The sequence below is a fragment of the Ranitomeya imitator genome, chromosome 3, assembly GCF_032444005.1.
Source record: "Ranitomeya imitator isolate aRanImi1 chromosome 3, aRanImi1.pri, whole genome shotgun sequence".
Taxonomy (NCBI): domain Eukaryota; kingdom Metazoa; phylum Chordata; class Amphibia; order Anura; family Dendrobatidae; genus Ranitomeya; species Ranitomeya imitator.
This window is the reverse complement of record NC_091284.1, coordinates 184,915,192-184,942,904: the sequence shown is the minus strand read 5'-3', so window position 1 is coordinate 184,942,904 and position 27,713 is coordinate 184,915,192. Positions and strand designations below refer to the sequence as shown.

Below are 27,713 nucleotides of genomic sequence, written 5' to 3'. Positions count from 1 at the left end.
CCCACGTATAAAAAAGTGACACAAGACACTAACATTTAACCATCTTATTCTCTGCGACACAGCAATTATTTGATGTCATTACCTTGAAATATCCTATTTCAAATATGGCCTCTGGATATGGCAAGTTGTATTTTTGTAGGTTGGAGTACAACCCACTACCTGGCGAACGAAAATCGGGAATTCCTGCAGCTACAGCAAGAGAGGGAAAAAGGGCAGGTTAAAAGGAAGAGATTGGTCTCCAATGAGTTGTCATCATCATTAGTGACAGTAAAATAAAAATAAAATATTAATGATGTTTCATACATACATTTCAGAAGTGTAAAGGGAACCTGTCACCAGAAAAACACTATTAACCTGCAGATCAGATATGGGGTTAATATGTAGGTTAATAACGTTCTTATCTTGTCCGACGCCTACACTTAGCTAGACGCTGTGGGGAGAAAATTTACTGTATTAACCTCGGCACCGTTTCAGTTTCGTGGGCAGCACTGGTGCGGGATCAGTCACTGTTCTGAGTATACAGAGCGACGATTGAAGCCGCACTGACTGACAGCAAGATCAACATTTACAGCAGTTACAGCCGCTTCTTTGTATACTCAGAGCGGTGACTGAACGTGCGCCAGCACCACCCCGTGACTGAAACCAGAATGCTGCCAGTAGAAATAAAGTTAATTTTCTCCCAGCAGTGTTCAGGTAAGTGCGGGTACAGGTAAAGTTAATAACACTATTTTTCTGGTGACAGGTTGCCTTTAATTGGTGAGGTTCCAAGAGATGATACCCCAACCAATTGCTAAAAAGTAAGGGCAGAAGCTTAGAAGAGTAAGTTAAACTGTAGATGTGCTCATAGACAGTCTATCACACACGTTATACTAAGCATCTTGTACCTAAATAAGATGGAAAATGTGGCCCGAGTATTTCCTCCCCTTAGTTTCAGCAATTGGTCAGGTCGAAGTGTCTTGACCCCACTGGTTAAATTTGGAATGTTATTGTGTGAGGAGCATTTTTTTTCTTTCAACCTTTGGTGGAGGAACTGAAAAAAAAATCTACTCACATGTTGAGATGCCCGCTCCAACCATAAACACCACATTCTTACCTGCAACATATAGAAAATACAGATTAAAAAATTGGAAAAAAAGAGTTGAAATGGTTGTCTCCTTTCAGAAACTATTGGCCCTTGGCTGCAGTTTGTAATTAAAAAAAATACCAGATCCAGCGCTCAGTGTCGACTGACAGTCCCGGGGGTCTTGTATTGGCTGTAGTGATGACGTCATGTCAACAGCACGGCAGCCAGTCAGTGAGCTCAGAAAGTAGCGCTCCTACTACACGGGCAGAGTCGTTAAACTCACTGGCTGCTGCGCTGTAGACGTGATGTCAGTCCTGCAAACAATAACAGGAACTCCCCTGAAAATACAACCCCTTTAAAAACTCCAGACATGACCACTGATGGCTGTATAATAATGCTATAATAAAACAGGGCTAAAAAATATTATATAATATATAACTTGACTTACATTTACCACTGAGCAAGAACCTGCCCACTCCATCCAGGCTCAGTTCATCAAGGACTTTTTCTGGGGTTCCTATGCCCAATGTCCGTGAGAAAAGATCACGTAGGAAATCCACTGCAAAGTCATAAACAATAACATGAACATGGAACGAAACGTGGCAGTGAAAAAATGGTCAAAACTTGGAGATAATAAAAATTAGCAGCGGCTTCTAGAAGCCAACGATGTTACACGTCTACATTTTTCCAATGATAGTAGGCATCTAATAGGTCGCTAAGGGCAATGGCTGTACTTTTTTACCTCAGGTTTTCGAATCTTATCTTTTTATAAGGAACATTTCCTTTTAAGAAAGATATGGTCACGAGGAGAACGACATGCCGTGCACCTGATCTACGTCCACGTGAACGCTGCCCTGACTAACGTCAGCTTGGTACTCAGAAGCAAGGAGCCAATCCTGGCAGCAAAGAAGCATGAACAAAGCTGTATTTAATATCAGATAGAGTTGATCAAAAAGATTCACAGGACGCTGGTCCAGTAGCCATGTCAGTAGTCCAAGGCCACTGGACAGAGCAGAGCCCTGGGAAGCTCCTCCTAGTTTCGGCATCCCCGGTGTTTCTTCTGATTAGTAGGCCCTGCAATGTGTTTACATTGTGGCCACCTGCGCACATGACATCTCAAGGGCTTACTAATCAGAAGAGGTCATGCCATAGGAAGGAGGAGGGTCATGGTTCTCTGATCTGGACCGCGATTACGGGCTACTGACATGATGGACCATGGTCTTGCGTATCTTTTTGCTCAACTGTAATATTAGACTTTACATTGGGATAGACTCAGCTAAATCATCTTCATAGGACTTCAGTATAGGGCTCATTCTGACGTCTGCATTTTTTTTTTTCCACACGAGAAAAAAACGTCCTGGTTTCACTAATTATTTTGTTCAGAGTGTCATCAAATTGCTCTCTGATTTCCATCCATTTTATCAGTGGTTGAGGTAAAAGAAAGATAGGTGAAAGTCGAGAAACTATCTAGCGGTTTTGAAAACCGAACAGCAGTCAGATGTCATCCAACTGCTGTCAGACCGATTCACGGACCCACAGACTGGCATTGATACTTGGATCAATATCAGACATTTCCCCGCAATTTTGCACGGACCACTCAGTCCACAAAGAAAAGAAAAAGGGTAACGTGAAAAGCCCCATAGTCTATTCCAGGTATGAGCTTTTTCCGTGAAAAATCCTTGAGGTGCAGCATTTACATCAAAACACTATCATGAGGACTTATTCATTGGAATGCTAGTTTCATGATATTCATGCAGGGTAAACAGGCTGCAGAACAAGAAAAACACTCATTTGTCAGATAAAATCATCTTTTGGTTTCAATAAAAGAACATTGTTCTCGGCAGCGCCTTGTCTTGTTTAAACAGGACATGTGCTGCCGAGATCAATGGCAGCCAATGAGCACTGAAAGCAATGTTAAGCATGTTCTGTCTGTGTGTAAACAGGCTATTAAATGACTGCCAGTCAGGAAATATTTAGACCACGCTTAATGATGCATACATCTGTAACAGACTGTTCTGTGCCCATAGGATGTCAAGGTTCTCGGCAGCACAAATCCTGTTTACACAGGACGATTCTTTGATGAGAATGATGATCACTTATGCAGCCCAAAGATCATTTTACCCAATGAATGAGCATCTTACTCCTTTGTCGAGTGATCGGCAGCCTGTTTAGACTGCAAGATTAGTGTGAAATGAGTGTTCCTAGGAACTCGTTTACGATCATCTTTCAGTGTAAGTGGATCTTGAAATCAGCAGGGGCGGATGTGCTGTACCTGGTTGCAGGCCACTATGCCGTTGACTGAGCTGTGCTGTACAGCTCTGAAACTGAGCGCGTGGCCACCAGTAGCACTGGGAACAGCGTATGGGTGTACAACCACCATGGATCAGATATTGGTGACTATCAATGTGAATGCCCCGGACAACCATTGTCAGACAACTCTGGATGCAGTTCATCTTCCAAGAGAACAAAGGACCAGGATGTTGAAATTCTGTTCTTCCGTGATACCTGCCCTTGAGGTGGTCACAGGGACACCCCATAAAGAAATGTGGGGTGTAATACATAGACAACTAAAGTCCACCAGGGTGTAGGGCACTGTACAGACAGAGGTCCTCTAATAAACCACATACACCTGCCATGACTACCTGGCAATATATGTGCCGTTTCAACAATAATCTAGATAATCATATAAAAAAATACGGTATGAAAACCTTTTCCTACTGTTGTATTGAACATGCAATTGTGATCCTGAAACAGACATCTTACTTTCTGATGTGCCGCTGTTATCTTCACTGGAATCTGAATCCTAGAACAGAAAAAAGGCGTTACATTTCCATCTGATCACACAATGATGGTTAGGGGTTGTCCAGCCCCATGAAACTAATAAGCTGCCCTTAAGATAGGTCATCAGTATCAGATTAAGGGGGTCCAACACACGGTGCCCCCAAATGATCAGCAGGTTTCAGCCCCGACACCGACAGAACAGTTCTGCCCTCTGTGTAGCAGACACTCCCAGGTCCTGCAGATCAGCTCCTATTCAATGCAATAATCCCCACCACCGGCCACCACACGCTGCGAGGAGCTGAGCAGTCCTGGCTCTGTTCAATGCTCATTTCCGGCCCAAGTTGAAAAGCAGCTGATCGGTGGAGATGTTGGACCCCCACTAATCTGATATTGGTGACAAATCCTAAAGGCAGGCCATCAATCAGAAGGCCAAATAACCCATTTAATGAACATTTTAAACAATTTACCTCTGAATCGTCCAACTTGGTGGGAGGCTCCTTCACTTCTTTTGCTTCTAAATCCAGAAATAATAATGTTAGTATAATATTCATGTACTTGAAGACATGTTAATTAAAATGTACTTTCATTTGAATAATTTCATTTTTGCCCCAGGCCTGTTAGTTTCTAGCTAAAGGACTTATGCAATTTCATAAAAAAAAACATATACAACATGGTCACGATTGGTCAGTAAAATGGGTGATGGACCCATTTGCTTGTGATGTTGTTGATGCCCCTCCATACTCTTCTCAGCCCCCCTTACAAACTTACAACAGGGGCTAACGTCATATAATCTGAGACAGTTCATATTCTTGGCGATGAGGGGTCTGCTATCAGCACCTCTCCATTATACACCTGTAGGCAGTGGTCTTACAACCAGAGGACCACAGAGTAACCCAGCAGTTATTACCACTCCAATTGATGAATGATGACTTTTATTCAGCTGCAAGGTCCCTGTCAGGGTATGTGCACACGTCCGGATTTTTAGCGTTTTTTTTGCGGAATTTCGCCATAAAAACGCTATAATTCCGCATCAAAAACGCTAAAAATATGCATCCTATCATTTAGAATGCATTCCGGAATTTTTGTGCAGATGGATGCGTTTTTTTCCGCAAAAAAAATGCAATCCGCAAATAAAATGAACATGCTCATTCTTTTTGCGGATTTTTTGCGGATTCCCTGATAAAAGGACATTCAGGAAAAAAAAAAAAAAAACGCAAAAAATCCGCAAAAATTCCGCGCAAAATCCGCGCAAAAACCGCGAAAAATCCGCGTGGAAAAAAACGCAAATTTCTGCCAGAAAACTCCGGATTTTGTCAGGAAAATAACCTGACGTGTGCACATAGCCTCAAGGGTTATTCCCATATTAATAGATGAGTGCTACTGGACAATGCTGATAAAAACAAGCAATTTATTGCTTATGAAAATGTAGTCGCTCTTGAGATACTAGCACTTTTCTGTTGTTCTAAGCTTGTTGCCTAGGAGACCGACCACCACTGCAGTCTATCTTGTAAGCACCGCACTGAAGGTGGCAGAATTTAGATGGTAACAGTGCTCTCCAGCTTCAAAACAATACAAAGGAGCCTGTAAGTGCTGTACATAATTGGCCACCACCGCAAGACAGTAGTGGTGGTCAGTCGCTAAGGCAACGAGCTGTATACAAGAGAAGAGAAAAGTGTAAGGCTATATTCACACTTTGCGGATTTTGCTGCGGGTCCGCAGCGGATTTGACCGCTGCGGATCTGCAGCAGTTTCCCATGAGTTTACAGTACAATGTAAACCGATGGGAAACAAAAAACGCAGTGCACATGCTGCGGAAAAAAACGCGCGGAAACGCTGCGGATTACATTCCGCAGCATGTCACTTCTTTTCTGCGGATTTTCACCTGCTCCAATAGAAAACTGCAGATGAAAATCCGCAGAAGAAACCGCAGTAAAAACCGCGATAAATCCGCAGTAAAAACCGTGACGGGTTTTCACTGCGGATTTTGGAATTCTGCTGCGGAAAAATCCGCAGTGGAATCTGCAAAGTGTGAACATAGCCTTAGTATTTTGAGAATAGCTGCAAATTTTAACAAGCAGGAAATTGCAAAAGTGCTTGTTTTTAGGGGCAGTATCCAGCAACACTCATCTGGGGTAATTCATGTGAATGTATTTTGATACTCTAACCGGAACGGGGTCTCGGGACCTGATCTATGTGTATGATGCTGGGATTTACAGCTGCAATATGGATCAATAAATAATGCTGCTCTATAGCCATGTGATTCAGATCTTACCTGCACTGCTCCATGGCAGCAAAACAACAGGATTGACCCCTGTGCTGTCACTATGAGCACGGAGCCGGATATATAGCGGAAAGCCTCAATATTAGGCCGGAGTCACACTAGTGTATAATACAGACGAGTGCTATGCAATAAAAAACATCACATAGCACTCCGACCAGTATTCATCTATGGGGCAGCTCACATCGCCGTATTTTTTCTCGGCCGTTTTCAGGGTGCAAGTGAAATAGCAGTATGCCCGGCCGAGTCTCAGCTCAGTCGCACCCATATAAGCCTATGGGTGCGAGTGAGACAGCGCCCACCACTCAGATATCATCCGAGTGATGTGCGTTATACGCTGACCCCAGCAATGGAGGAGATGGAGAAATTAGTTTCTCTGCCTCCTCCACTGCTGCGCGAGAGGCTCAGAGCACAGACACTCGGCTCCCGCTCACAGCAGAACAAGAACCGAGGGTCATTAGCATATCGCATCCGATGCCATACGCTAGTGTGACTCCAGCCATATTGGGGAAGTTCATAGTCTCCGGTTATTTACACCAGTCCTGATGAAGAGCCGCGAGCTGCCGAGTGCCAGACTCACAATGTGCTGCAGCCATTCATCTGGTGGAAGTGGTGGGGAATGATGGGCGGAGCTTGACCACACCACTTATAGGTAAGCCCCTCCTACTTTTCAGAATTTTTTTAAAATTTTTGGCTCAACAGTTTGTTGTACAAGAATTAGTGCCTTTTGAGCAGCGCTCTTCTGTATAAAGTGTCTGATGATATTCCCTGTATATTTACATGCAGAGAAGAGAGATGTGATGGGAGTGATACTCTGTGTACTGCGCTGCCGACCATGTTGGTGCAATACGCAACACATTTCATGTGAGGAGAGTCGTCAGGGGCCCCGTCGGGCTCAGACAGTGGCGTGGCCCGCGCTCCTCCGGCCACATCAGTATATGCACTAGGCTCAGCAGAAGGTACCGGAGACCGACCGCTGCCGCCAGAAGACGGGGCATTGATGCCCACAGGACCTCCAGGGAAACGATACCGCGCAGCTGTGGTCGGTGCTACCCATTTCATGGACCTAGGAATCATTGACTCTCATCAAACCTGCCGTTACTATCACCGCCATTCTTCACCTCACCATATCCATTGCCAGTGAACTGTTTTATCCCGTTACCTCCCTGCGAGGAGTAAACCCCGTTACATTAAAACTGTTATATTTGTTAACCCCTGCTCTGCCTCCTGTCCGTCAATGCATCACGCAACCTGCTTACAACTACATACTAATGTCTTGGCCCTATAGCCAGACACGTGATATACCGGCATTACTCCGTCCATATAGTGATGGCAGACTCCAGTATCCGCCTGTCTGCAGCTAATCATCCACCAGAGAGGTATACAGCCAGCTGTCTGCTACACCTCTGTACACATGTAGCTGCGGAACCGCAGTGACCCCCTGCACAGTGCTGCCCCCTGTGTGCACACATTGGTACCGTCCATGTCCCCCCCATACACTGTGGTACCTGCAGCCATATAGACTCCTGCAGCGTCCGACTCTTGATCAGCTGATCAGCGGAAGCCCCGCCCCGCCAGTGTCACAGGCTGAGAGGGCGCCGCTCTTGATTGGCTGAGCAATGTGATTGGCAGCTGGCTTGTGTAATAGCCGGGCTGAGCTAGAACGTTTGGGTTCCTGCTAGGTCCTAGCTGCACGCACTCGTTGAAACGCACTCGTTGCGTTCCACCCACAGGAAGCTATTCTTAGACCAAGCCTGTGGTTCCGGGGTCTTGCAGAAGGCAGCGCTCGCTGTGGATATGTAGTATATGAGGGACAGAAGGTACGAAGATCTGGGCTGCTCCCTGTATACTAGTCAGCTGGTGTGGGCCATGTGTGAGAAGGATACGAGAGCAGTACAATTCCTGTACAACAACGGCGTGCCAGGCATTCCCCACTGTACAGTCTCCATAATACAGAGCAGGGTGGGTGAGAGAACCCGGTGCGGGAGGAGGGAGGGAGAGAACCCCGGTGCATAGCGGGGGGGAGGGGGAGCTTGAGGATCCCGGTGCAGAAGAGTGCGGGTGGGGGGGACCCTGGTGCAGAAGAGTGCGGGTGGGGGGGACCCTGGTGCAGAAGAGCGCGGGTGGGGGGGACCCTGGTGCAGAAGAGCGCGGGTGGGGGGGACCCTGGTGCAGAAGAGTGCGGGTGGGGGGGACCCCGGTGCAGAAGAGTGCGGGTGGGGGGGGACCCCGGTGCAGAAGAGTGCGGGTGGGGGGGACCCCGGTGCAGAAGAGTGCGGGTGGGGGGGACCCCGGTGCAGAAGAGTGCGGGTGGGGGGGACCCCGGTGCAGAAGAGTGCGGGTGGGGGGGACCCCGGTGCAGAAGAGCGCGGGTGGGGGGGACCCCGGTGCAGAAGAGCGCGGGTGGGGGGGACCCTGGTGCAGAAGAGCGCGGGTGGGGGGGACCCTGGTGCAGAAGAGCGCGGGTGGGGGGGACCCTGGTGCAGAAGAGCGCGGGTGGGGGGGACCCTGGTGCAGAAGAGCGCGGGTGGGGGGGACCCTGGTGCAGAAGAGCGCGGGTGGGGGGGACCCTGGTGCAGAAGAGCGCGGGTGGGGGGGACCCTGGTGCAGAAGAGCGCGGGTGGGGGGGACCCTGGTGCAGAAGAGCGCGGGTGGGGGGGACCCTGGTGCAGAAGAGCGCGGGTGGGGGGGACCCTGGTGCAGAAGAGTGCGGGTGGGGGGGACCCTGGTGCAGAAGAGTGCGGGTGGGGGGGACCCTGGTGCAGAAGAGCGCGGGTGGGGGGGACCCTGGTGCAGAAGAGCGCGGGTGGGGGGGACCCTGGTGCAGAAGAGTGCGGGTGGGGGGGACCCCGGTGCAGAAGAGTGCGGGTGGGGGGGGACCCCGGTGCAGAAGAGTGCGGGTGGGGGGGACCCTGGTGCAGAAGAGTGCGGGCGGGGGGGACCCTGGTGCAGAAGAGTGCGGGCGGGGGGGACCCTGGTGCAGAAGAGTGCGGGCGGGGGGGACCCTGGTGCAGAAGAGTGCGGGCGGGGGGGACCCTGGTGCAGAAGAGTGCGGGCGGGGGGGACCCTGGTGCAGAAGAGTGCGGGCGGGGGGGACCCTGGTGCAGAAGAGTGCGGGCGGGGGGGACCCTGGTGCAGAAGAGCGCGGGCGGGGGGGACCCTGGTGCAGAAGAGCGCGGGCGGGGGGGACCCTGGTGCAGAAGAGCGCGGGCGGGGGGGACCCTGGTGCAGAAGAGCGCGGGCGGGGGGGACCCTGGTGCAGAAGAGTGGGGGGGAGAGGACCCTGGTGCAGAGGTCTGACCATTATGCATCATATTACTCCTACACTTAGCAAGTTGACAAGACAATTCGTGAAATCTCGTGTTACGAGTTGGCAGATATCTTCATATGACATGCCTGCCTTTCTGTTCTACATCATCTTTCACAGTGTTCAAACAGGTTTTCAGCCATTCCGAACTCTTCACCTTAAACCTACACGCAAAGTTCTTTCCAATTACTGTATACATGAGCAAGTTCCCCGTTATCTGCACATTACTATAGATTATTAGCTCCTGAGAAGCCATAGTTCACATTATATATAAGGCTATGTTCAAGACGTACGCCAGGGAGATTGCCCAAGACGTGCGTCAGATAATAGGCTGCACCGTATAAACACAGGGGCTCCATCACATGCAGGCTACCCGTGTAAAATGACTGATTTCACAAATGTAAAGGTAAATGGCATGTAATGGGTAACCCAGGCTCCTACAGGTTACTGCTGTGTTCTAGCGCCATACACTGCCGCAGTTACTTCTAATAGCTGGTTGGTTGGCGTCCTGAGTCTGAGACTGCCACCAATCTGATAGTGATGTCCTCCACAAATCATAGGTCATTAATATTGTAGTCCTGGAAAATCTCTTTAATATTGAAAAAATAACAAAGAAATGTTGTTTTTTTGTCTGTGATGGTCTTCTACAACATAAATATTGGCCAAAGTTACCGAGGAACTGAAGCCTGACGTGTACTACTGTGCATGATGGCGACTTATACTGTTAGTTCCAGTAGTAAAACCTGTGACCAGGCCAGGAGTAGTGGATGGAAAAATAGCAACTTTGTGATAGCCTAGGTCTTATATTCTGAGACTTGGCAACTACCTGGCCATTATGTGATATCGGGGACTTGAGCCACAATTCACCCAATGTCTAATCTTGTTTGGTGGTTTTTAGACGGTTAAACCACGATCACACTAGCAGTATTTGGTCAGTATTTTACATCAGTATTGGTAAGCCTAAACCAGGAGTGGAACAGAGGAAAAGTATAATAGAAACATATGCACCACTTCTGTATTTATCACCCACTCCTGGTTTTGGCTTACAAATACTGATGTAAAATCCTGACCAAATACTCAGCATGTGAACGTGGCCTTGATGTCATCTTCATTTATGTTAAACAGAAATTCTTGCATTTAAGTGACTGTGATTTTTTTTTTTTTAGAATCCTCACATTCCAGAGAATAATTCTACAATTATTTAAGACACAATAATTCAATTTTTTTTTCCCCCACAGGTTCCAAGCATGATTCAGATAAGATTTCATTGTGATTGACAATGAGCATCAACTCCTCTGAAGGAAATGGCGTGGAAACAGAGTCTACCCCAGAAAACGGAGCGACCATTGTAGCGGAGTCTATTGCCATAATCATTATTGACATTCTCATCTGTCTCGGGAACCTCGTCATCGTGATCACACTGTACAAGAAGTCCTACTTGCTGTCTCTCAGTAATAAGTTTGTGTTCAGCTTGACACTTTCCAACCTCCTCCTGTCTATGCTGGTGCTTCCATTTGTCGTTGTGAGCTCAATCCTGAGAGAATGGATCTTTGGGGTGGTGTGGTGCAATTTTTCTGGCCTCCTTTACATGCTGATCAGTTCTGCCAGTATGCTTACCTTGGGAATTATAGCCATTGACAGGTCAGTAATGCTTATGTGCAATTAACTCTTCGTCTCTGTATCTGATGAGCAAAATCATTGCTACCTGTCTGGTTCAGGTTGTGCCGATAAGAAAATAACTGAGAAGGGCTGTCCACTACTCTGCAAGCCATTCTCAATCACTGTGTTCCCCCGGCACACACACCTGGCACCGGAGGTGTGAACGGGGCGCTGTTATTTTACACGGGAAAATATAGCAATTGAGACGGAGCTGTCCAAGTAGCGGATAACCCCTCTGACCTCTTTATGCGATTTAATGTGTATATGTATGTATATATATATATATATATATATATATATATATGTATATATATATATATATACGGTATATATATATATATATATATATATATCTCCGTCATGAACATATCCATTATACTGATTGCCCATCAATATCGGCTGCAGGAGCCTGTCTGATATACACAGTTGGGCTCCTGCAGTAACTAGTAGGATCTTTGTTTTCAGGGATCCCAGCAGTTTAACCCCTCATGTGCCCCTGTGAGAAGTGAGCAAGAGGATCACACGTCAAAGTCCCTTTGGGAAAATAGGTATTGAAAAAAAAAAATCCTCCATAAAATCCTGGTTTTTCAAATAAAACATTTATTTAATCGGAAAAAAAATGTTCCCCAAAATACACATATTTGGTATCGCTGCACGTGTGACAACACACCCTATAGCCGTGTATCATGACTTACCCTGCCGCCAAACAATCTGATAAACAATGCCAAAATTGCTCATCCAGTCTCACAAAAAAATGAAATCAAAGTGCTAAATGTGGTCATACCCAGAGATTGTAAAACCTAAAGCTTTAAGAGTTTGACAACATGAGAAATATGCGTGCATTGTCTAAAAGTCATGGACCTAAAACGCCGCATGTGGCATCTCCATGTGTGCTGACCCCCAGGATACAATGTGTGCATACAATGGAATGCAGAATTGCTGTTTTTGTTTTTCTTCCCATTAAGCGTTGATAAAAATCTTTTTATATGCACCCCAATATTGCCACTCACTAGTACAATTTATTTTTCAAAATAACAAGCTATCTTTAAGCTTTGTTGACAAAAAATAAAATATTATGGCTCCTGGAATGCGGCGATTATAGGGAAGGGGCAAAAGCTTTGTCCTGAAGGCCCAAAATAGGCCAGTCCTTAAGGTGTTAATGTGCTGATTGCTATTGATTTCTTACTTTGGAATATTTATTGCACTTCATACTTCTGTGTTCATATAAGATAATGTTTTCGTCAAATCTCACATAAAAATGCCCACTTGGTGACGCAGGCATGTTATTTCTATGGAGATAAAGAGATGACATACTGTGAAAAGGGGGACCCGGTGTGTTTATTATAGGGGGACATCTATCTTTTTTGATGTCACATCGCTGGGGGTTGAACCCCTGGGGCTGTCGCCTACACAGAGAACACAGAGAACACAGTGGCTGCTGTAGCCCTGTGTCCTCCTCGCAGGTCTTCCCTGTAGACCATTACTGCGGGCCGTCCAGCTGTGCAGAGAACTGCAGCTGAGGATACAGCAGGTAATAATAATAATATAATAATAATTTTTATTTATATAGCGCCAACATATTCCGCAGCGCTTTACAAGTTATAGAGGGGACTTGTACAGGCAATAGACATTACAGCATAACAGAAATACAGTTCAAAACAGATACCAGGAGGAATGAGGGCCCTGCTCGCAAGCTTACAAACTATGGGGAAAAGGGGAGACACGAGAGGTGGATGGTAACAATTGCTTTAGTTATTCGGACCAGCTATAGTGTAAGGCTCAGGTGTTCATGTAAAGCTGCATGAACCAGTATGTAGCAGTACAGACACAGAGGGCTAATACTGCATAAAGTGTATGAGAACATGATGCAAGGAACCTTTTTTTTTTTTTTTTTTATTTATTATAAATAGGCCACACAGGGATCGTTAGGTTAATGCATTGAGGCGGTAGGCCAGTCTGAACAAATGAGTTTTTAGGGTACGCTTAAAACTGTGGGGATTGGGGATTAATCGTATTAACCTAGGTAGTGCATTCCAAAAAATCGGCGCAGCACGTGTAAAGTCTTGGAGACGGGAGTGGGAGGTTCTGATTATTGAGGATGCTAACCTGAGGTCATTAGCGGAGCGGAGGGCACGAGTAGGGTGGTAGACTGAGACCAGAGAGGAGATGTAGGGTGGTGCTGAACCATGGAGTGCTTTGTGGATGAGGGTAGTAGTTTTGTACTGGATTCTGGAGTGGATGGGTAGCCAGTGTAATGACTGGCACAGGGTAGAGGCATCGGTGTAACGGCTGGTGAGGAATATGATCCTGGCTGCAGCATTCAGGACAGATTGGAGCGGGGAGAGTTTGGTAAGAGGGAGGCCGATTAGTAGAGAGTTACAATAGTCCAGACGAGAATGAATAAGTGAAACAGTAAGAGTTTTTGCAGAGTCGAAAGTAAGAAAAGGGCGAATTCTAGAAATGTTTTTGAGATGCAGGTAAGAAGAGCGAGCCAGTGATCGGATGTAGGGGGTGAATGAAAGGTCATCTACTACTTGGACAGCCCCTTCTAGCGATGCTGGCATCAGGCCTGGCGCTCGTGTCCAATGGTTGCTGATGGGCTTCTTCACTCAGGCGGCCACGTCTCATTGAGGGAAGTGTGAGTGCTGCAGCCTGTCTGCGGCGTGACGATGGCACGTGAGCTCTGGGACACCGGATCTGGCATGGCTTGAATAGTGCCAGTGTGGGAGGGGATTATATGGTATTTTTCTTTTACACGGAAGACTACGGCATTTAAGAAGGGTGTGTACAAGTAGTGGGCAACCCCTGTAAGTGATGGCATATCCTAGTGTATGCAATTATTCATAGAGATGGAGATACACCTTTTAAATATTTGTTTTTATTTTGTTCACAAGTTCAGAACTGAATGGATTTCCAATGTTTATATTCTGTTTTTTCCTAAGTAAATTGTACACATATTGGCACTGTAATCCTGATTAAAACGAGGAGCAGCGCAAGGGCCGTGGCAGGGCTGAAGACACGTAAGATTCTAAGAAAACTTCAAACCCTGATTACACAAAAATCCAGATTTCTTCACCACGGGTATAGTCTCAATCAGTTTCATTGCACCAATATGGCCATGTGTGCACTTCACTTAGCAAAATCCTGCTGACAGATTGTTTCTTTAAGTCCTGTCAACGCTTGTTGTGCCGGTAAAATGGTCAGCCGACATGGCAGCTGTCTCATAGAGAACACAGGATCGCTCTGCTCTGTGTACGAGAGCTGAGACGACCGACGGCTGAGCCATTGGCGGACACACAGTTCGTCCGACAGATATCTAATATGTATGGCTGGATTTGTTGGCTCCATCTTTCACCTATGGTCACAGATGGAGATGTTAGCCTGAACCACTGCTTGTGAACAGGCTTCTACCTTTTACACTAGAATTGAAATATGCAATTCTCCTTATGAATCCTGGGAAAAGCATGTATGGTAAATAATTTTTAGGGTCATATACAGACAGCTGCTGACGGCCCTAGTAAGGCGTGAGCTTATGCGACAGCAGGGAGACCTATATGTTCCTAGGCACGTCTAGGGCCTATGATCGGACTTTTGGAGGCTTCCTATGCAGTACTGATGCCCATGTATCCCGCAAGCAGGACCTACTGATTGGCCGGGATCACACTTGCGAGAAACTCGCACGAGTCGCGCATCTCAATACAAGGCACTGCCGCCGGCACTCGGGACCAGTGCGTGCGGTTGCATGTATTTCTATGTAGCTGAATGCTCCGGTCTGAGTGCCAGCTGCAGTGCCCAGTATTTAGATGCGAGACTCGTGCGAGTTTCTCGCAAGTGTCATCCCGGCCATTGAGTGAGACAAAATGTTTCGACCCACACATGATCTTTGTCAGATTGTAGGGATTAACGTGTAATTCATACCTGACCTTTCTTCCACTGAGAGTACGTTCCCAAGGTCAGTAAACCTTGCGGGTTGGACGCTCCGTACATCCTCAGTGTCCAACCCACAGCGTCCAGATGTTACAGCATAGTGGATGGGATTTCAAGAAATCCCATGTCCACTATGCGTGCACTGACTCCCACGGCTCACCTGCAGAGCCGGACATGTGACGCGTCTTTCCAAACCGCAACATGTCTTTGGGTATGTGCACACGCTGAGGATCCACAGCGGATTTGACGTTGCGTATCTGCATCAGTTTTGCATGAGTTTACAGCACCATGTGAACCTATGGAAAACAAAATCCACAGTGCACATGCTGCTGAAAAAAATGCGCGGAAATACAGCGGTTTATATTCCGCAGAATGTCAATTCTTTACACCTGCTCCTCAATAGGAATCCGCAGGTGGAATCCACACAAAAAAACGCGATAAATCCACAGTGCGGTTTACCTGCGGATTTACCAAAATCAGTGCGGAAAAATCCACACACCATTCCGCAGCGTGTGCACATACCCTTTATCTTTTGAAATGCATCTTCTGTTAATGGCACCTGAACCAATGCCGGGTGTGATCCTTCTTCTTTTGTTGTCAAACTAGTAATTGTTGTCTTTCTTCATGATTAGATGGTGCTAGTCTCTTGTAGAATTCTGACTTCCGCATACAAAGTAGTGTGAATATAACATGATTTTGTCAATATTGGTTGGTCATTGACTATTCACATTCTGATGTATGGTTTCATTGCCAATTTTATGATTTTGTTGCTTTTCTTTTTTTTTGTTTCTATTACAAGTTGTTATCCCCTTAGTGACAGAGCCAATTTGGTACTTAATGACCAAGCCAATTTTTCCAATTCTGGCCACTGTCACTTTATGAGGTTATAACTCTGGAACGCTTTAACGGATCCCGCTGATTCTGAGATTGTTTTTTCGTGACATATTGTACTTCATGGTAGTGGTAACATTTCTTCGATATTACTTACGATCATTTATGAAGAAAACGGAAATATGGCGAAAATTTTTTAAATTTTGCAGTTTTTAAACTTTGAATTTTTATGCCCTTAAATCAGAGAGATATGTCACACAAAATGGTTAATAAATAAAAAATTTTAGCCCCAAAATTTTTATTTTCCCAAGGGTAACAGGAGAAATTGGACCCCAAAAGTTGTTTTTCCAATTTGTCCTGAGTACGCTGATAACCCCATGTGTGGGAGGGACCACTGTTTGGGCACACGTCGGGGCTCAGAAGGGAAGTAGTGACGTTTTAAAATGCAGACTTTGATGGAATGGTCTGCGGGTGTCATGCTGCATTTTCAGAGCCCCTGATGTACCTAAACAGTAGAAACCCCCCACAAGTGACACCATTTTGGAAACTAGATGCCCCAAGGAACTTATCTAGATATGTGGTGAGCACTTTGAACCCCCCAAGTGCTTCACAGAAGTTTATAATGCAGAGTTGTGAAAATAAAAAATATTTTTTTTCCACAAAAATGATTTTTTAGCACAAATTTTTTTTTTTATTTTCGCAAGGGTAATAGGAGAAACTGGACCCCAAAAGTTGTTGTCCAATTAGTCCTGAGTACGCTGATGCCCCATATGTGGGGGTAAACCACTGTTTGGGCGCACGGCAGAGCTCAGAAGGGAGGAAGCACCATTTGACTTTTTGAGCACAAAATTGGCTGTCACGTTTGGAACCCCCTGATGTACCTAAACAGTGGAAAGCCCCCAATTCTAACTCCAAACTTAACCCCAACACATCACTATCCCTAATCCCAATCCATAATCCTAATCAGAACCCTAACCATAACCCCAAAACACCCCTAACCCTAAGCCCAACACACCCCTAATCCTAATCACACCCTTAACCCTAATGCCAACCCTAATCCCAACCCTAACTTTAGCCCAACTCAGTTTAGCCCAACTGTAACCCTAATTGGAAATGCATCCCCTTTTTTTATTTTACTATTTTTTTCCTAACTAAGGGGGTGATAAAGGGGGGTTATTTACTGTTTTTTTTTATTTGGATCACTATGATAGGATTTATCACAGTGACCAAAATGAAACAAGAGGAAGAATCTTCCTCAGCCGGCCGGCAGATCACGGCGGGCGCACTGCGCATGCGCCCGCCATGTTCTCACCGGAGGAAGAAGCCTTCAGCCAGGAGCGGACGCAGGAGGACCCAGGGACACCGGTAAGTATGACCGGGTCCCCGAATCCCCATATTTCTCTGTCCTCTGATGTGCTATCACATCAGAGGATAGAGAATGACAAATCACAATTTTTTTTGCGGTTGCCGGTAAACGTTTAATTACCGGCTATCACAAAACGGGGTCGGTAAAAACCGACCCCGATCATGTTCTTTGGGGTCTTGGCTACCCCCGGCAGCCAATACCCCAAAGATGTGCCGGCGGGCGCACTGCGCATGCGCCCGCCATTTTTTTGCCGGGAGAAGATGGCGGCGCCCATGGGGACCACGAGGAGCACCGGGGGACACGGGTAAGTATCGGGGGGCGATCGGGGACCCCATTTCTCTGTCCTCTGATGTGCGATCACATCAGAGTACAGAGAAATGAAATGGCAAATCTCGTTTGTTTTTTTGCGGCCGCCGGTAAACGGTTAATTACCATCGATCGCAACCAGGGGGTTGGTAAAAAATGACCCGAATCATGTTCATGTTCCTGGCAACCGAGACCCCAGAGAAAATCTGACTCTGGGGGGCGCTATGCACTTTGTTTAAACCACTTTTTTCTGTGGTTTAAGTACCCTTAACTACCGCCATTAAAAGGCGTATCGGCGGTTGTTAAGGGGTTAAACCTCTTACAATATTATTATTTATTTCTATAGCACCATTGATTCCATGGTGCTGTACATGAGAAGGGGTTACATACAAATTACAGATATCACTTACAGTAAACAAACTAACAATGACAGACTGATACAGAGGGGCGAGGACCCTGCCCTTGTGGGCTTACAATATACAGGATGGTGGGGAAGAAGACAGTAGGTTGGGGGTTGCAGCAGCTCCAGTGTTGGTGAGGTGGTAGCTCCGGTAGTGGTGAGGAGGCAGGGTTACATTATTGCTGCATTCTAAAAACTGTATACCACTTTTGGGCTGGGCTCACATCTGGGTCTTGAATTTCATTATTATCGTCCGCATTAGGCACAGAGTAGTGGAATTAATTCTCAATTCTGGCCCATTCCCTGACAATCTACTATATAATTGTCTAAGGGTCACTTTCGTCTGTCTTTCTGTCTGTCACGGATATTCATTGGTCGCGGCCTCTATCTGTCATAGAAATCCAAGTCGCTGATTGGTCATTGCCACGACCAATCAACGACGGGCACAGTCCGGCGGCAAAATGGCCGCTCCTTCCTCCCCGCAGTCAGTGCCTGCTCCTTACTCCCCTCCAGTCAGCCCTCACACAGGGTTAATGGACCGCGTTACGCCGCGGTGTAACGCACTCCATTAACGCAGCTATTAACCCTGTGTGACCAACTTTTTACTATTGATGCTGTATATGCAGCATCAATAGTAAAAAGATCTAATGTTACAAATAATAAAAAAAGGTTTTTCTCACCCTCCGACGTGCACGCTGTCCTCGGCAGTGCAAGCGGCAGGTTCCGGTGCCAAGGATGCTGTGCGAGAAGGACCTGCCATGACGTCACGGTCATGTGACCGCGACGTCATCACAGGTCCTGCGCTCATACCAACCCTGGGACCGGAAGCTGCCGCATGCACCGCACACAGGCACCATAACTACAAGGGGCCCTCGGAAGGTGAGTAAATGTTTTATTTTAAGTCTTTTTTTTAACCACGCATATAGTGCCCACATTTCAATATACTACGTGGGCTGTGTTACATACTGCGTAGGCTGCGTTATATACTACATGGCTGCTATGTACTACGTGGGTAGTGTTATATACTATGTGGGCAATGTTATATACTGCGTGGGCTGTTATACACTGTTTGGGCTGTGTTATATACTGCGTGGCCACTGTTATATACTGCGTGGCCTGTATTAATGCATCGGGTATTCAAGAATATGTCGTGGCCTGTGCTATATACTGTGTGGCTGCTATATACATACATATTCATCTAGAATACCTGATGCGTTAGAATCGGGCCACCATCTAGTCATTATATAATGGGGAAGGGGGGCCTCAGGTTTCTGTTATGGTGGCTGTCACTTCCCCAGAAACAAATAACTCTGCATGGGCCAAGCGGAATATATAAATCTATGTCCTGTGATTTTCTGTGAGACTGGTGTACGTGTATGACTGCAGCAGTCTTTCTCTGTACAGGCCGGCCATTGCTCCACTCTTACTGCAGGACTAGGAGATGGACCGTATGTTGCCTCCAGCTGTTCTATCTCAGCCTTTGACACGTTCGCTTGTTTTTCTCTGCAACTTTTAAAAGGCAAAGCTTATTTTGTAGGGGTTCAGCTGTCAAGTTTTGGCCAGAGCTGACGACCAGACGTGGTTATTGGCTTTAAGCACTTAAGACATGGCTCACAGCCCAGAAAATGTAAAGGACGCTCTTACGAGGAACAAGTGTTCCTTTGTGCCATACATTTCTTAAAAACCCTTCTTGTCTGGTGCTAGAACTGTAATTATCACATACAGAAGATGGTGGTGTGCCCCGTACAGTGATATTCCTGTTATCCAATGGAACTAATGACCAGATTAGGAAATGTTTTGGAATATTGGCTAATCATAGTCTCAAGAGATTCTAGTTTTCTCTCCTGTCCAGCGCTAATAGCTAGTCTGTTTCAATACTCCGGAAAAATGGTATAATCTCAAAGGGGTAATGATGAAAATCTAGGTTGAGACATGATGTTTAAGACTTAACGACTCCGCAACCAAATGACGCAAGTTGAACCTGTCTTATACACAGCGGTGACCGGCTGTGTTGTACAGCCAGCGCCTGGACTTGGCTCCAATTGCTGATATTTAACCACTTAGCCTATGCGCCCACCATCAGAAAATAGCAGCGTTTTGGACACATGGTATTTTTACTGCGTTCTAATCACGCAGGTAAATCCCCATGTGTTCATTGAACCATGCACATTTACCACATCTAATGACAGGCTATGGGTGAGACTGGCGTCTCCGCTGCAGATATGACATGCTGAGGGTCCTAAACCTGCATCGGGGGGAGTTTACGCATCGTTAAATTGAAGCACAGTGGGCATGGGATTTCTACATATCCCATCCACTGTGCTTCTAATGTAGACCGCAGCGTTTTGGACACAGTGCAGGGGAGATCTGTCCAAATCGCTGCTCTTCCTGAACCTTAAAGAGAATCAGCAGGTTTTTGCTATCTAATCTAAAAACAGCATGATGTTGGGGCCAAAAATCTGATTAAAGCAATATGTCACTTGCTCGCCTGCATGTGGTCATTTTGATACAATTACTGTTTTATGTACTGCCGATCTAGCAGTGCTGTGAATGCTGAGCTTTGTATATCCCTGCCCACATCACTGATTGGTAGCTGATTTGCGTACATTGAAAAGAAAGCTGCTAGTCATTGGTGGAGGTGGGGTTACACCAAGCAGTTGAGGCACAAGACACCTAGTACTGTTGTGATAATAGGATGTTTCAACACTAACTTTATTGAATCAGCGACATACACCATAGTAAATAATTCATAACTGGAATCGGTCTCTCTGCCCCTACAGGATGCTGCTCTCAGATTACATAACAAAACCTGCTGACATATTCCCTTTAAATGCTGCAGTCAGTCGCTGTCAGCGTCACTTGACTGTTGACTACTACTGGAGTATTGCATCATATAGTTCGTGATCGTGGGGAAAATAAAAAAAGTTGTTAAAAAATGTCATAGTTTATCATTCAAAAATAGGAAAATGAATGATCAACATATTTGGTATCATCTCATCCTTGAAAGTCCAATGTATGAATAATAATAATAATTATTATTATTAGAGCGTCATTTATTCCATGGCGCTTTGCATGTGAAAAGGGGTATACAAATATACAAGTAAATTTATACAAACTATAAATTGAAAAAATTGAGACTATAGAATTGTTGTTTTCCAGCCAACGCATCACCCAAAAATAGGCAATAAAGAGATATCAAAACGCTGTGTGTATTACAAAATCTATAAAATCATCTCGCCACGCAAAAAATAACTTCTCAAACAGATCTATAAATGGAAAAATAAACCTTAGAGGTCCTAAAAAAAATGGCGACACAAACCCTATTTGTAACTTTTTCTTTTACTGCTTTAAAGCTCAGTATTTTTTAAAAAGTTTGGCATTGCCATGATCGTACTGCCCTGACTCCATACATACATTCTTGGCAATGTGACACTAATTTGTCGATATATGATGCCAAGAAAGTGAGCAGTAATTTTCCTTCTGTGTTTCCTGTAGGTATTATGCGGTTCTTTATCCAATGGTATATCCTATGAAGATAACCGGAAACCGGGCAGTATTGGCTATAGCGTACGTGTGGCTTCATTCCCTCATCGGATGCCTTCCACCTCTTTTTGGCTGGTCTTCACTGGAGTTTGATCACTTTAAGTGGATGTGTGTAGCAGCGTGGCACAAGGAAGCTGGGTACACCGCCTTTTGGCAGATATGGTGTGCTTTGCTACCCTTTATCACTATGATGATTTGCTATGGGTTCATTTTTCGAGTGGCTCGCATAAAAGCTCGGAAGATCCACTGTGGAACTGTTATAATTGTACAGGAAGCGGCCCAGAAGAACGGGAGGAAGAATTCCAGCACTTCTACGTCGTCTTCAGGAAGCAGAAGGAATGGATTCTCCAGTGTTGTCTATTCAGCTAACCAGTGCAAAGCCTTCATAACAATACTGGTTGTAATGGGGGCCTTTGTGCTTACCTGGGGGCCTTATATGATTGTTATAAGCACCGAGGCCTTATGGGGGCAAAACAGTGTTTCTCCAGTCTTAGAGACTATGGCTACATGGCTATCCTTCACAAGTGCAATTTGCCATCCTCTTATTTATGGACTGTGGAACAAAACTGTGCGCAGGGAGCTTCTCGGCATGTGTTTTGGCAATCGGTACAGAGATCCATTCCATCAGCAGCACCGAACGTCACGAATGTTCAGCATTTCTAATAGGATCACAGGTAAAAGCGACTGAAGAACCATTTACGACATACAGAACATATAAGACTGCTGCAGCTGTCAGGTTGGGTTTTCTATGTGCATTTTTCCTAATGTTCCCTTTTTATTTGATAGATCTTGGTTTATCCCCACATCTGACTGCTCTGATTGCCAGTGGGAAGGATTCGGGTCACCCAAGCACTACGACAAACACTAATTTCAGCTATTCCAATGATTCAGGTAACTTGTTTGTGCATAGTCTTAGGTTATGATGTCAGGTGGACATTCCTAGAAGGGGGTACCAAAAAGTAACAGGAATTCTCTGGAAGGCGGGGCGCTTGTAGTACAGGCTTCCGTCATTGGTATGGTAGCCAACGTTGTTGGGGAAAGTTTTGCCTCCAGTGATTTTTATTTTTTCAACAATAACCTTTGGCTGTTTTGTGATTGGCGATTCACACGAACAGCGGTCAGCTATGAAGTTTTGTTTCATTTTGTGGGAAAAAACATTGTAAACGGTGGTTTTGAGACAATTTTTCTGCAATTTATTTCATGCCCAAATCAACGTCACGAGTTCATCAATGGTCCAGCTGTAATCTTCCAGAATGGCTTGACAAATTTCCATCAGTTCAGGCGTCTCCAAGGACATCTGGAATGGACCAAGGTTGATCATCAATTCCCATTGCACCTTGTCTAAATTGGGAGAGGCATTCTTTATCAGTCATTTGTAGGCTGTTTTAAAGCATGACAAATGTTGCCGATGCTTTTTTGGAGCCAAACGCAAAATTCGCCATCAATGTTGGCTGGTATCACGAATAGGAAGAATTTTGTGAGCATTTACCGTGCAGAAACCAGAACTAAAACTGTCCACCAGTAGATTCCTGGTTTTTTTTGTTGTTGTTTTTTTTTTTTTGTGGTATCCCCTCAAATACCACTGAAATGTTTTATAGGACTGTCTGACTCCATGATTAAAATAAAACCTTAAATGGTGTCATCCACTTGGTGATCCATAATGAGAAATATTGTTGGCTCTCTTTGTATCTGGAAGTCATTAATCAAAAAAAAAAAACAGGTGCCTCCAGGTTTTCGGAACTTGGCTTCAAACCAGATTTCCTGAAGCAATTAATTTCCCCTGGAAATCCTGTGCTCTGTTTAATATCAAGCTTGAAGCTGCAATTTTCATTGATCCATATTCCAGTAATAACATTTGAGCGCCCGCTTGTTTAGAACGTTGGCTACAGATAAGCCCTAGAAGGGAACGTACCCACAGCTAGCAATGCACATCACATGTGATTACTGGCTGCCATAGTCCTCCTCTATGTACGCCATGTGATTGCTGGGCGTTGTCCAGAATATGAGATGTCCCCACAGCAGTCAAGGTAAACTACACCGGCGGGAGGAATAATGGCCCAACGCTAGAATGGTGTGGAGTAAAATGGTGAATATCATTTAGTTTAGTTAGATTTGTGGATGTGGGCACATTTTATTGATCTTGGAAGAACATTTTTAAGGAGGGTTTACTCACTCTCAATTATTAGCTTTCCACAGGAGAGATGATGAAACCCTGCCTGTACCTAGTATAGGAAGCTATGGTTGGTATTGAAAGGTGGTCAGTGAAGTTCCAGCAAACTGAGAGTAAAGGAGAGATCATAGTAAGTATCCCACACTAGTAATCAATACGTTTTCTTCCCTCCTCTGGATAGGCACTGACGTCATGCTACTAGATGACTGCAGCTCTGACAGTGCCCAGCACACTCGTATCCTCTATTCTAGAAGGAAAAGTTCAGTCACCTTCGAAGATGAAGTGGAGCAGAAAAATGGTAAGGCTATCACATAAGGTGTTTTCATTGTCTACAACAGAGGTCCCCAACGTTTCTGACCTTAAGGCCATGTTCACACAGTGCGTTTTTTACTGCGGAACCGCAGCGGTTTTGCCGCTGCGGTTCCGCAGCTGTTTTCCATGCAGGGTACATAACAATGTAACCCTATGGAAAACAGTCACTGCTGTGCACATGATCCGTAATTTCGTTTAAAAAGCCGCGCAGAATAGCTGCGGCAAAAAAGAAGGAGCATGTCACTTCTTTTTCCTGAACTGCAGCGGTTCTGCACCCATAGACCTCCATTGTGAGGTCAAAATCGCAGTAAAACCCGCAGATCAAAAATATATCTGTGGGTTTTACTGCGATTTGATGTGCAGAACCGCTGCAGCAGGAAGTGCGGGGGAGCGGGCGGAAGTGCGTGGGCGGAGTGTGGCTGCCCCCCCATGCTCCGATCCCGCCCCCCCGTGCTCCGATGCCCCCCCCCCCCCCGTGCTCCGATGCCCCCCCCAGTGCTCCGATGCCCCCCCCCCCCCCCGTGCCCTAATCTCCCCCCCTTATACTTACCCGGCGTCCCGGTGTCCGTCCGGCCGTCTTCTCCCTGGGCGCCGCCATCTTGCAAAATGGCGGGCGCATGCGCAGTGCGCCCGCCGAATCTGCCGGCCGGCAGATTCGCTTCAAAGTGCATTTTGATCACTGAGATAGGTTATATCTCAGTGATCAAAATAAAAAAATAGTAAATGACACCCCCCCCACTTTGTCACCCCCATTGGTAGGGACAATAAAAAAATTAAGAATTTTTTTTTTTTTTTTTTTCACTAAGGTTAGAATAGGGGTAGGGGTAGGGTTAGGGTATTTTCAGCCATTTTAGCCCTAAAAAGCTTCCTAGGAAACACACAGTCTCTGCATAGAAAACTGCATAAAAAAAGGATAAAAAAACGCATCAAAAAACGCATCAAAAAAAGGACCAAAAAAAGGACCTGCGTTTTCTGCCAAGAGCTGCAGTTTTTTAAAAAAACTGTCCTGAAAAAAAAAGGATGGAAATCCTGAACGTGTGAACATACCCTAAGAGCCACATTCAGCTCTGAGAGAGGGTCGCGAGCCACATTCAGTTCCCGTCCCCCACACAATACTGGTAACCAAAGCTTTTCCACAAAAATCAATCACCCCAAAGCAGTATACAAAGATCCATGGGTTCCTACAATACCCCAATTCAGTATCCTCCTATAAAGCATTCCCAAGACCGTCACATCCAGCTTCAAACACCACCTCTTAAATCATCTCAAAACCCTTATGTGCATCCAGATCTTCTTTTTTGTGCAGGTCACAAAATTCACCATTTTCAGATGTTCTCTTCCTAACGGTTTGCTACAACTGGAGCTAATGCACCAAGCTGACAGACAGCCGCGAGCCACAATTCATGGGACCGCCAGCCACATGTGGCTCCCAAGCTACAGGTTGGGGACCCCTGGTCTACAAAGTAGAGACTTCTATGCTGGAGCGATTCGTTTTCACTGGCTAACTTGCGTAATGAGTTGTGCTAAATTTGACAGAATATACCATTTTTCATGACTTAAACCAGTGTTCAGAAGTGCTTACTACTGCACGTATAAGTCAGGAAAGCTGGACAACATCTGAGGATTCCAGAAGGCCATGTTTATTGTTTTCAGTGGCATATCTGAGATTGGGACTGCTTAGGATTTTTCATCTATATCAGTGGGAGTCTGGGACCTGGCACCTTCAATGATAAGCTGACACCTGGAGCGCCAGCCAGCGGAAGTTCTTGGCGCTAAGTTGGGACAACAGAGAGGTCAGCAGCTCAGATCACATTTGCTTTAAGGCTAGGTTCACATCGCGTTACAGCATTCCGTTTAACAGTTCCGGCATGCGTTGGCAGTAGAGTGCAATGCACAGCGAATGCTTCCGTTTGCTGTGCGTTCGTCATAACGTAACAAAAAACGCAGTAGTCCGCGGTCGAGGGTGCGTCACAAAGTAACGGACCATCGCTAATGCATGCAGATTTTGACATGCATTAGGATGCGTTACGCTAATTGAAGTCTATGGGCGCGTTAACGGATCCGTTACATAGCGCTAGTGCCGCTTAGAAACGGTCCGTTAAACGGAATTCCCTAACGCAATGTGAACCTAGCCTTACAGTAGCTGAGCTGCATTATTGGGGAACGGCCTTTACAAAAGTAAACCTAGTTCTGCTCTTCAACACAGTTCACTGTTCACGTCTGTCGCCACTGCTAAAAGCAGCTGATCCACTTGGGTTGACAAGTGTTGGACCACCACATGATAACATTGCACTTGGCTTAAGTCCACAATCTTCTGTCCTTCATACAACTTACCTTACACCATGATGCAAGTTTCAGATTTTTCTCTCTAGAGTTTCCCTTTAAGTAATTCAGGGTTTGAGCTTATGAGCGTTGTGTATCCAAGGTGCTGCTGTACTGGCAGCTAATATACATGCACTCCTTTGCTCTCTATGTGCTTACCTCCTTATCAGTTGCTTTATTTTCTCTACCCTCCCCGTAACTGTAGATACTTTCCGCTCTCTCCACTCTGGGGAGTCTTGTGCGTAATCTCCTTTCTGTTATTTTCCCATACTGAGGAAAGGGAGTGGTAAGCACAGAGATCAGCCAAGAGCAGGCGCTATGATGGATTTGTATTTTGCTTTTTTTTTTTGCTAATTACTCAGCTACATTAAGGACTTGGACACACTGCAGCAACAATTTGTGGGATTTTTTAGCGAAGACAATTTATAAAGTGTCTTAACTTTGCAAATAAGCAATAAAAGGCAAACAACAAAAATGTTGTGTAAAGGTGTACATGGCTTTTAAAGCTCAATGATAAAGATTTTAATATGGGATCTGTGCCAGAATTCACTTATTATATGCGTGTAATTTATTCAAATGGCAGAACGCCTTTTGTTAGCTTAGCGCTTCTTTTCTGCGTAAAAAAGAAAACGTTTTGTTTCAGTTCTTTGCACCAGATTTCCTTTTGAAATGGAATGCAAGCTAAAAAAAAAAAGCCCCATATTAATTTATTTTTTCACCATGGATTTTTCAGCCTAACACATCCTGGTAAGCAAAAATTGGATGATCATGCCCTGAGACACCTATGGTTAACTGTAGAAAACATGTAATGTGTGATGTACTTGTCTCCACAGATGTTAGAAAAGCTCAAGAAGACGAAGCAGCCTCATCTGCAGTGTCCTTAGATTGCTATGCCTTCAGTTTGGCCAAAACCATTGAGATGGATGCAAAACTCAGCTTGTTTGGAGAAGAAGCGTTCCGTAAGCCGTCCACTGCACAGCCCCTGCCAGGCACCTCTGGGTTAAACCGAGGAACCAGAAGCCTCGCCATCCAGAAGCCAAGGGTTGTGCTGCAAAGCATTGAGGAAGGGACCACGTGACAGTCTATACCGTAATGTGGAGGCTTCCGGATCCAGGGAGAGTGTCCATACAGCGTGCAGCTCATGTAAGGGAATGCGGTGCCACCTGCCGCTGCCTATTCTCAACCACTGCCATAACTTACAGATGGCGTCTGCTTTTGGCCACACTTAGTAGTATTATTACCAGTAGTATTGTTTTTGATACTTTGATCCATTTTGTATGGCTTTTTTTTTTACTCTTTTTTTTGGTACTGGGTGTTGTTTTCTAGATATAAACACGTTTAGTTTATAAATGACTGCAGCACACGTTTTTATCTATTTTTATAGCACTAGAGCTTTTGTTTACATTTATTTATTTTTTGTATTACTACTTTGTTTTTTATTATTTTTG

The 27,713-nt window shown here is 45.5% G+C and overlaps 2 protein-coding genes across 2 annotated transcripts in view; one reads left to right on the top strand and one right to left on the bottom strand.

Moving 5' to 3' along the window:
* The window catches only part of SIRT2 (sirtuin 2), a 45,300-nt gene extending 37,536 nt beyond the window's left edge, over positions 1 to 7,764 (bottom strand). The window contains exons 1-6 of the mRNA XM_069761691.1: positions 7,631 to 7,764; positions 4,312 to 4,358; positions 3,827 to 3,866; positions 1,512 to 1,622; positions 1,052 to 1,093; positions 83 to 189 (exon numbers count right to left, since the gene is read on the bottom strand). Of these exons, the coding sequence (XP_069617792.1) occupies positions 83 to 189; positions 1,052 to 1,093; positions 1,512 to 1,622; positions 3,827 to 3,866; positions 4,312 to 4,358; positions 7,631 to 7,640 (357 nt within the window). The 5' untranslated portion in view covers positions 7,641 to 7,764. The remainder of the gene's footprint in view (positions 1 to 82; positions 190 to 1,051; positions 1,094 to 1,511; positions 1,623 to 3,826; positions 3,867 to 4,311; positions 4,359 to 7,630) is intronic.
* Positions 7,765 to 7,847: 83 nt separating this feature from the next.
* GPR161 (G protein-coupled receptor 161) lies at positions 7,848 to 27,466 on the top strand. Its single transcript, XM_069761690.1, has 6 exons — positions 7,848 to 7,942; positions 10,668 to 11,070; positions 21,414 to 22,135; positions 22,248 to 22,352; positions 23,813 to 23,929; positions 27,099 to 27,466. Exons 2-6 carry the CDS (start codon positions 10,709 to 10,711, stop codon positions 27,341 to 27,343), a joined length of 1,551 nt encoding a protein of 516 aa, XP_069617791.1. The 5' UTR covers positions 7,848 to 7,942; positions 10,668 to 10,708; the 3' UTR covers positions 27,344 to 27,466.
* Positions 27,467 to 27,713: the final 247 nt, after the last annotated feature.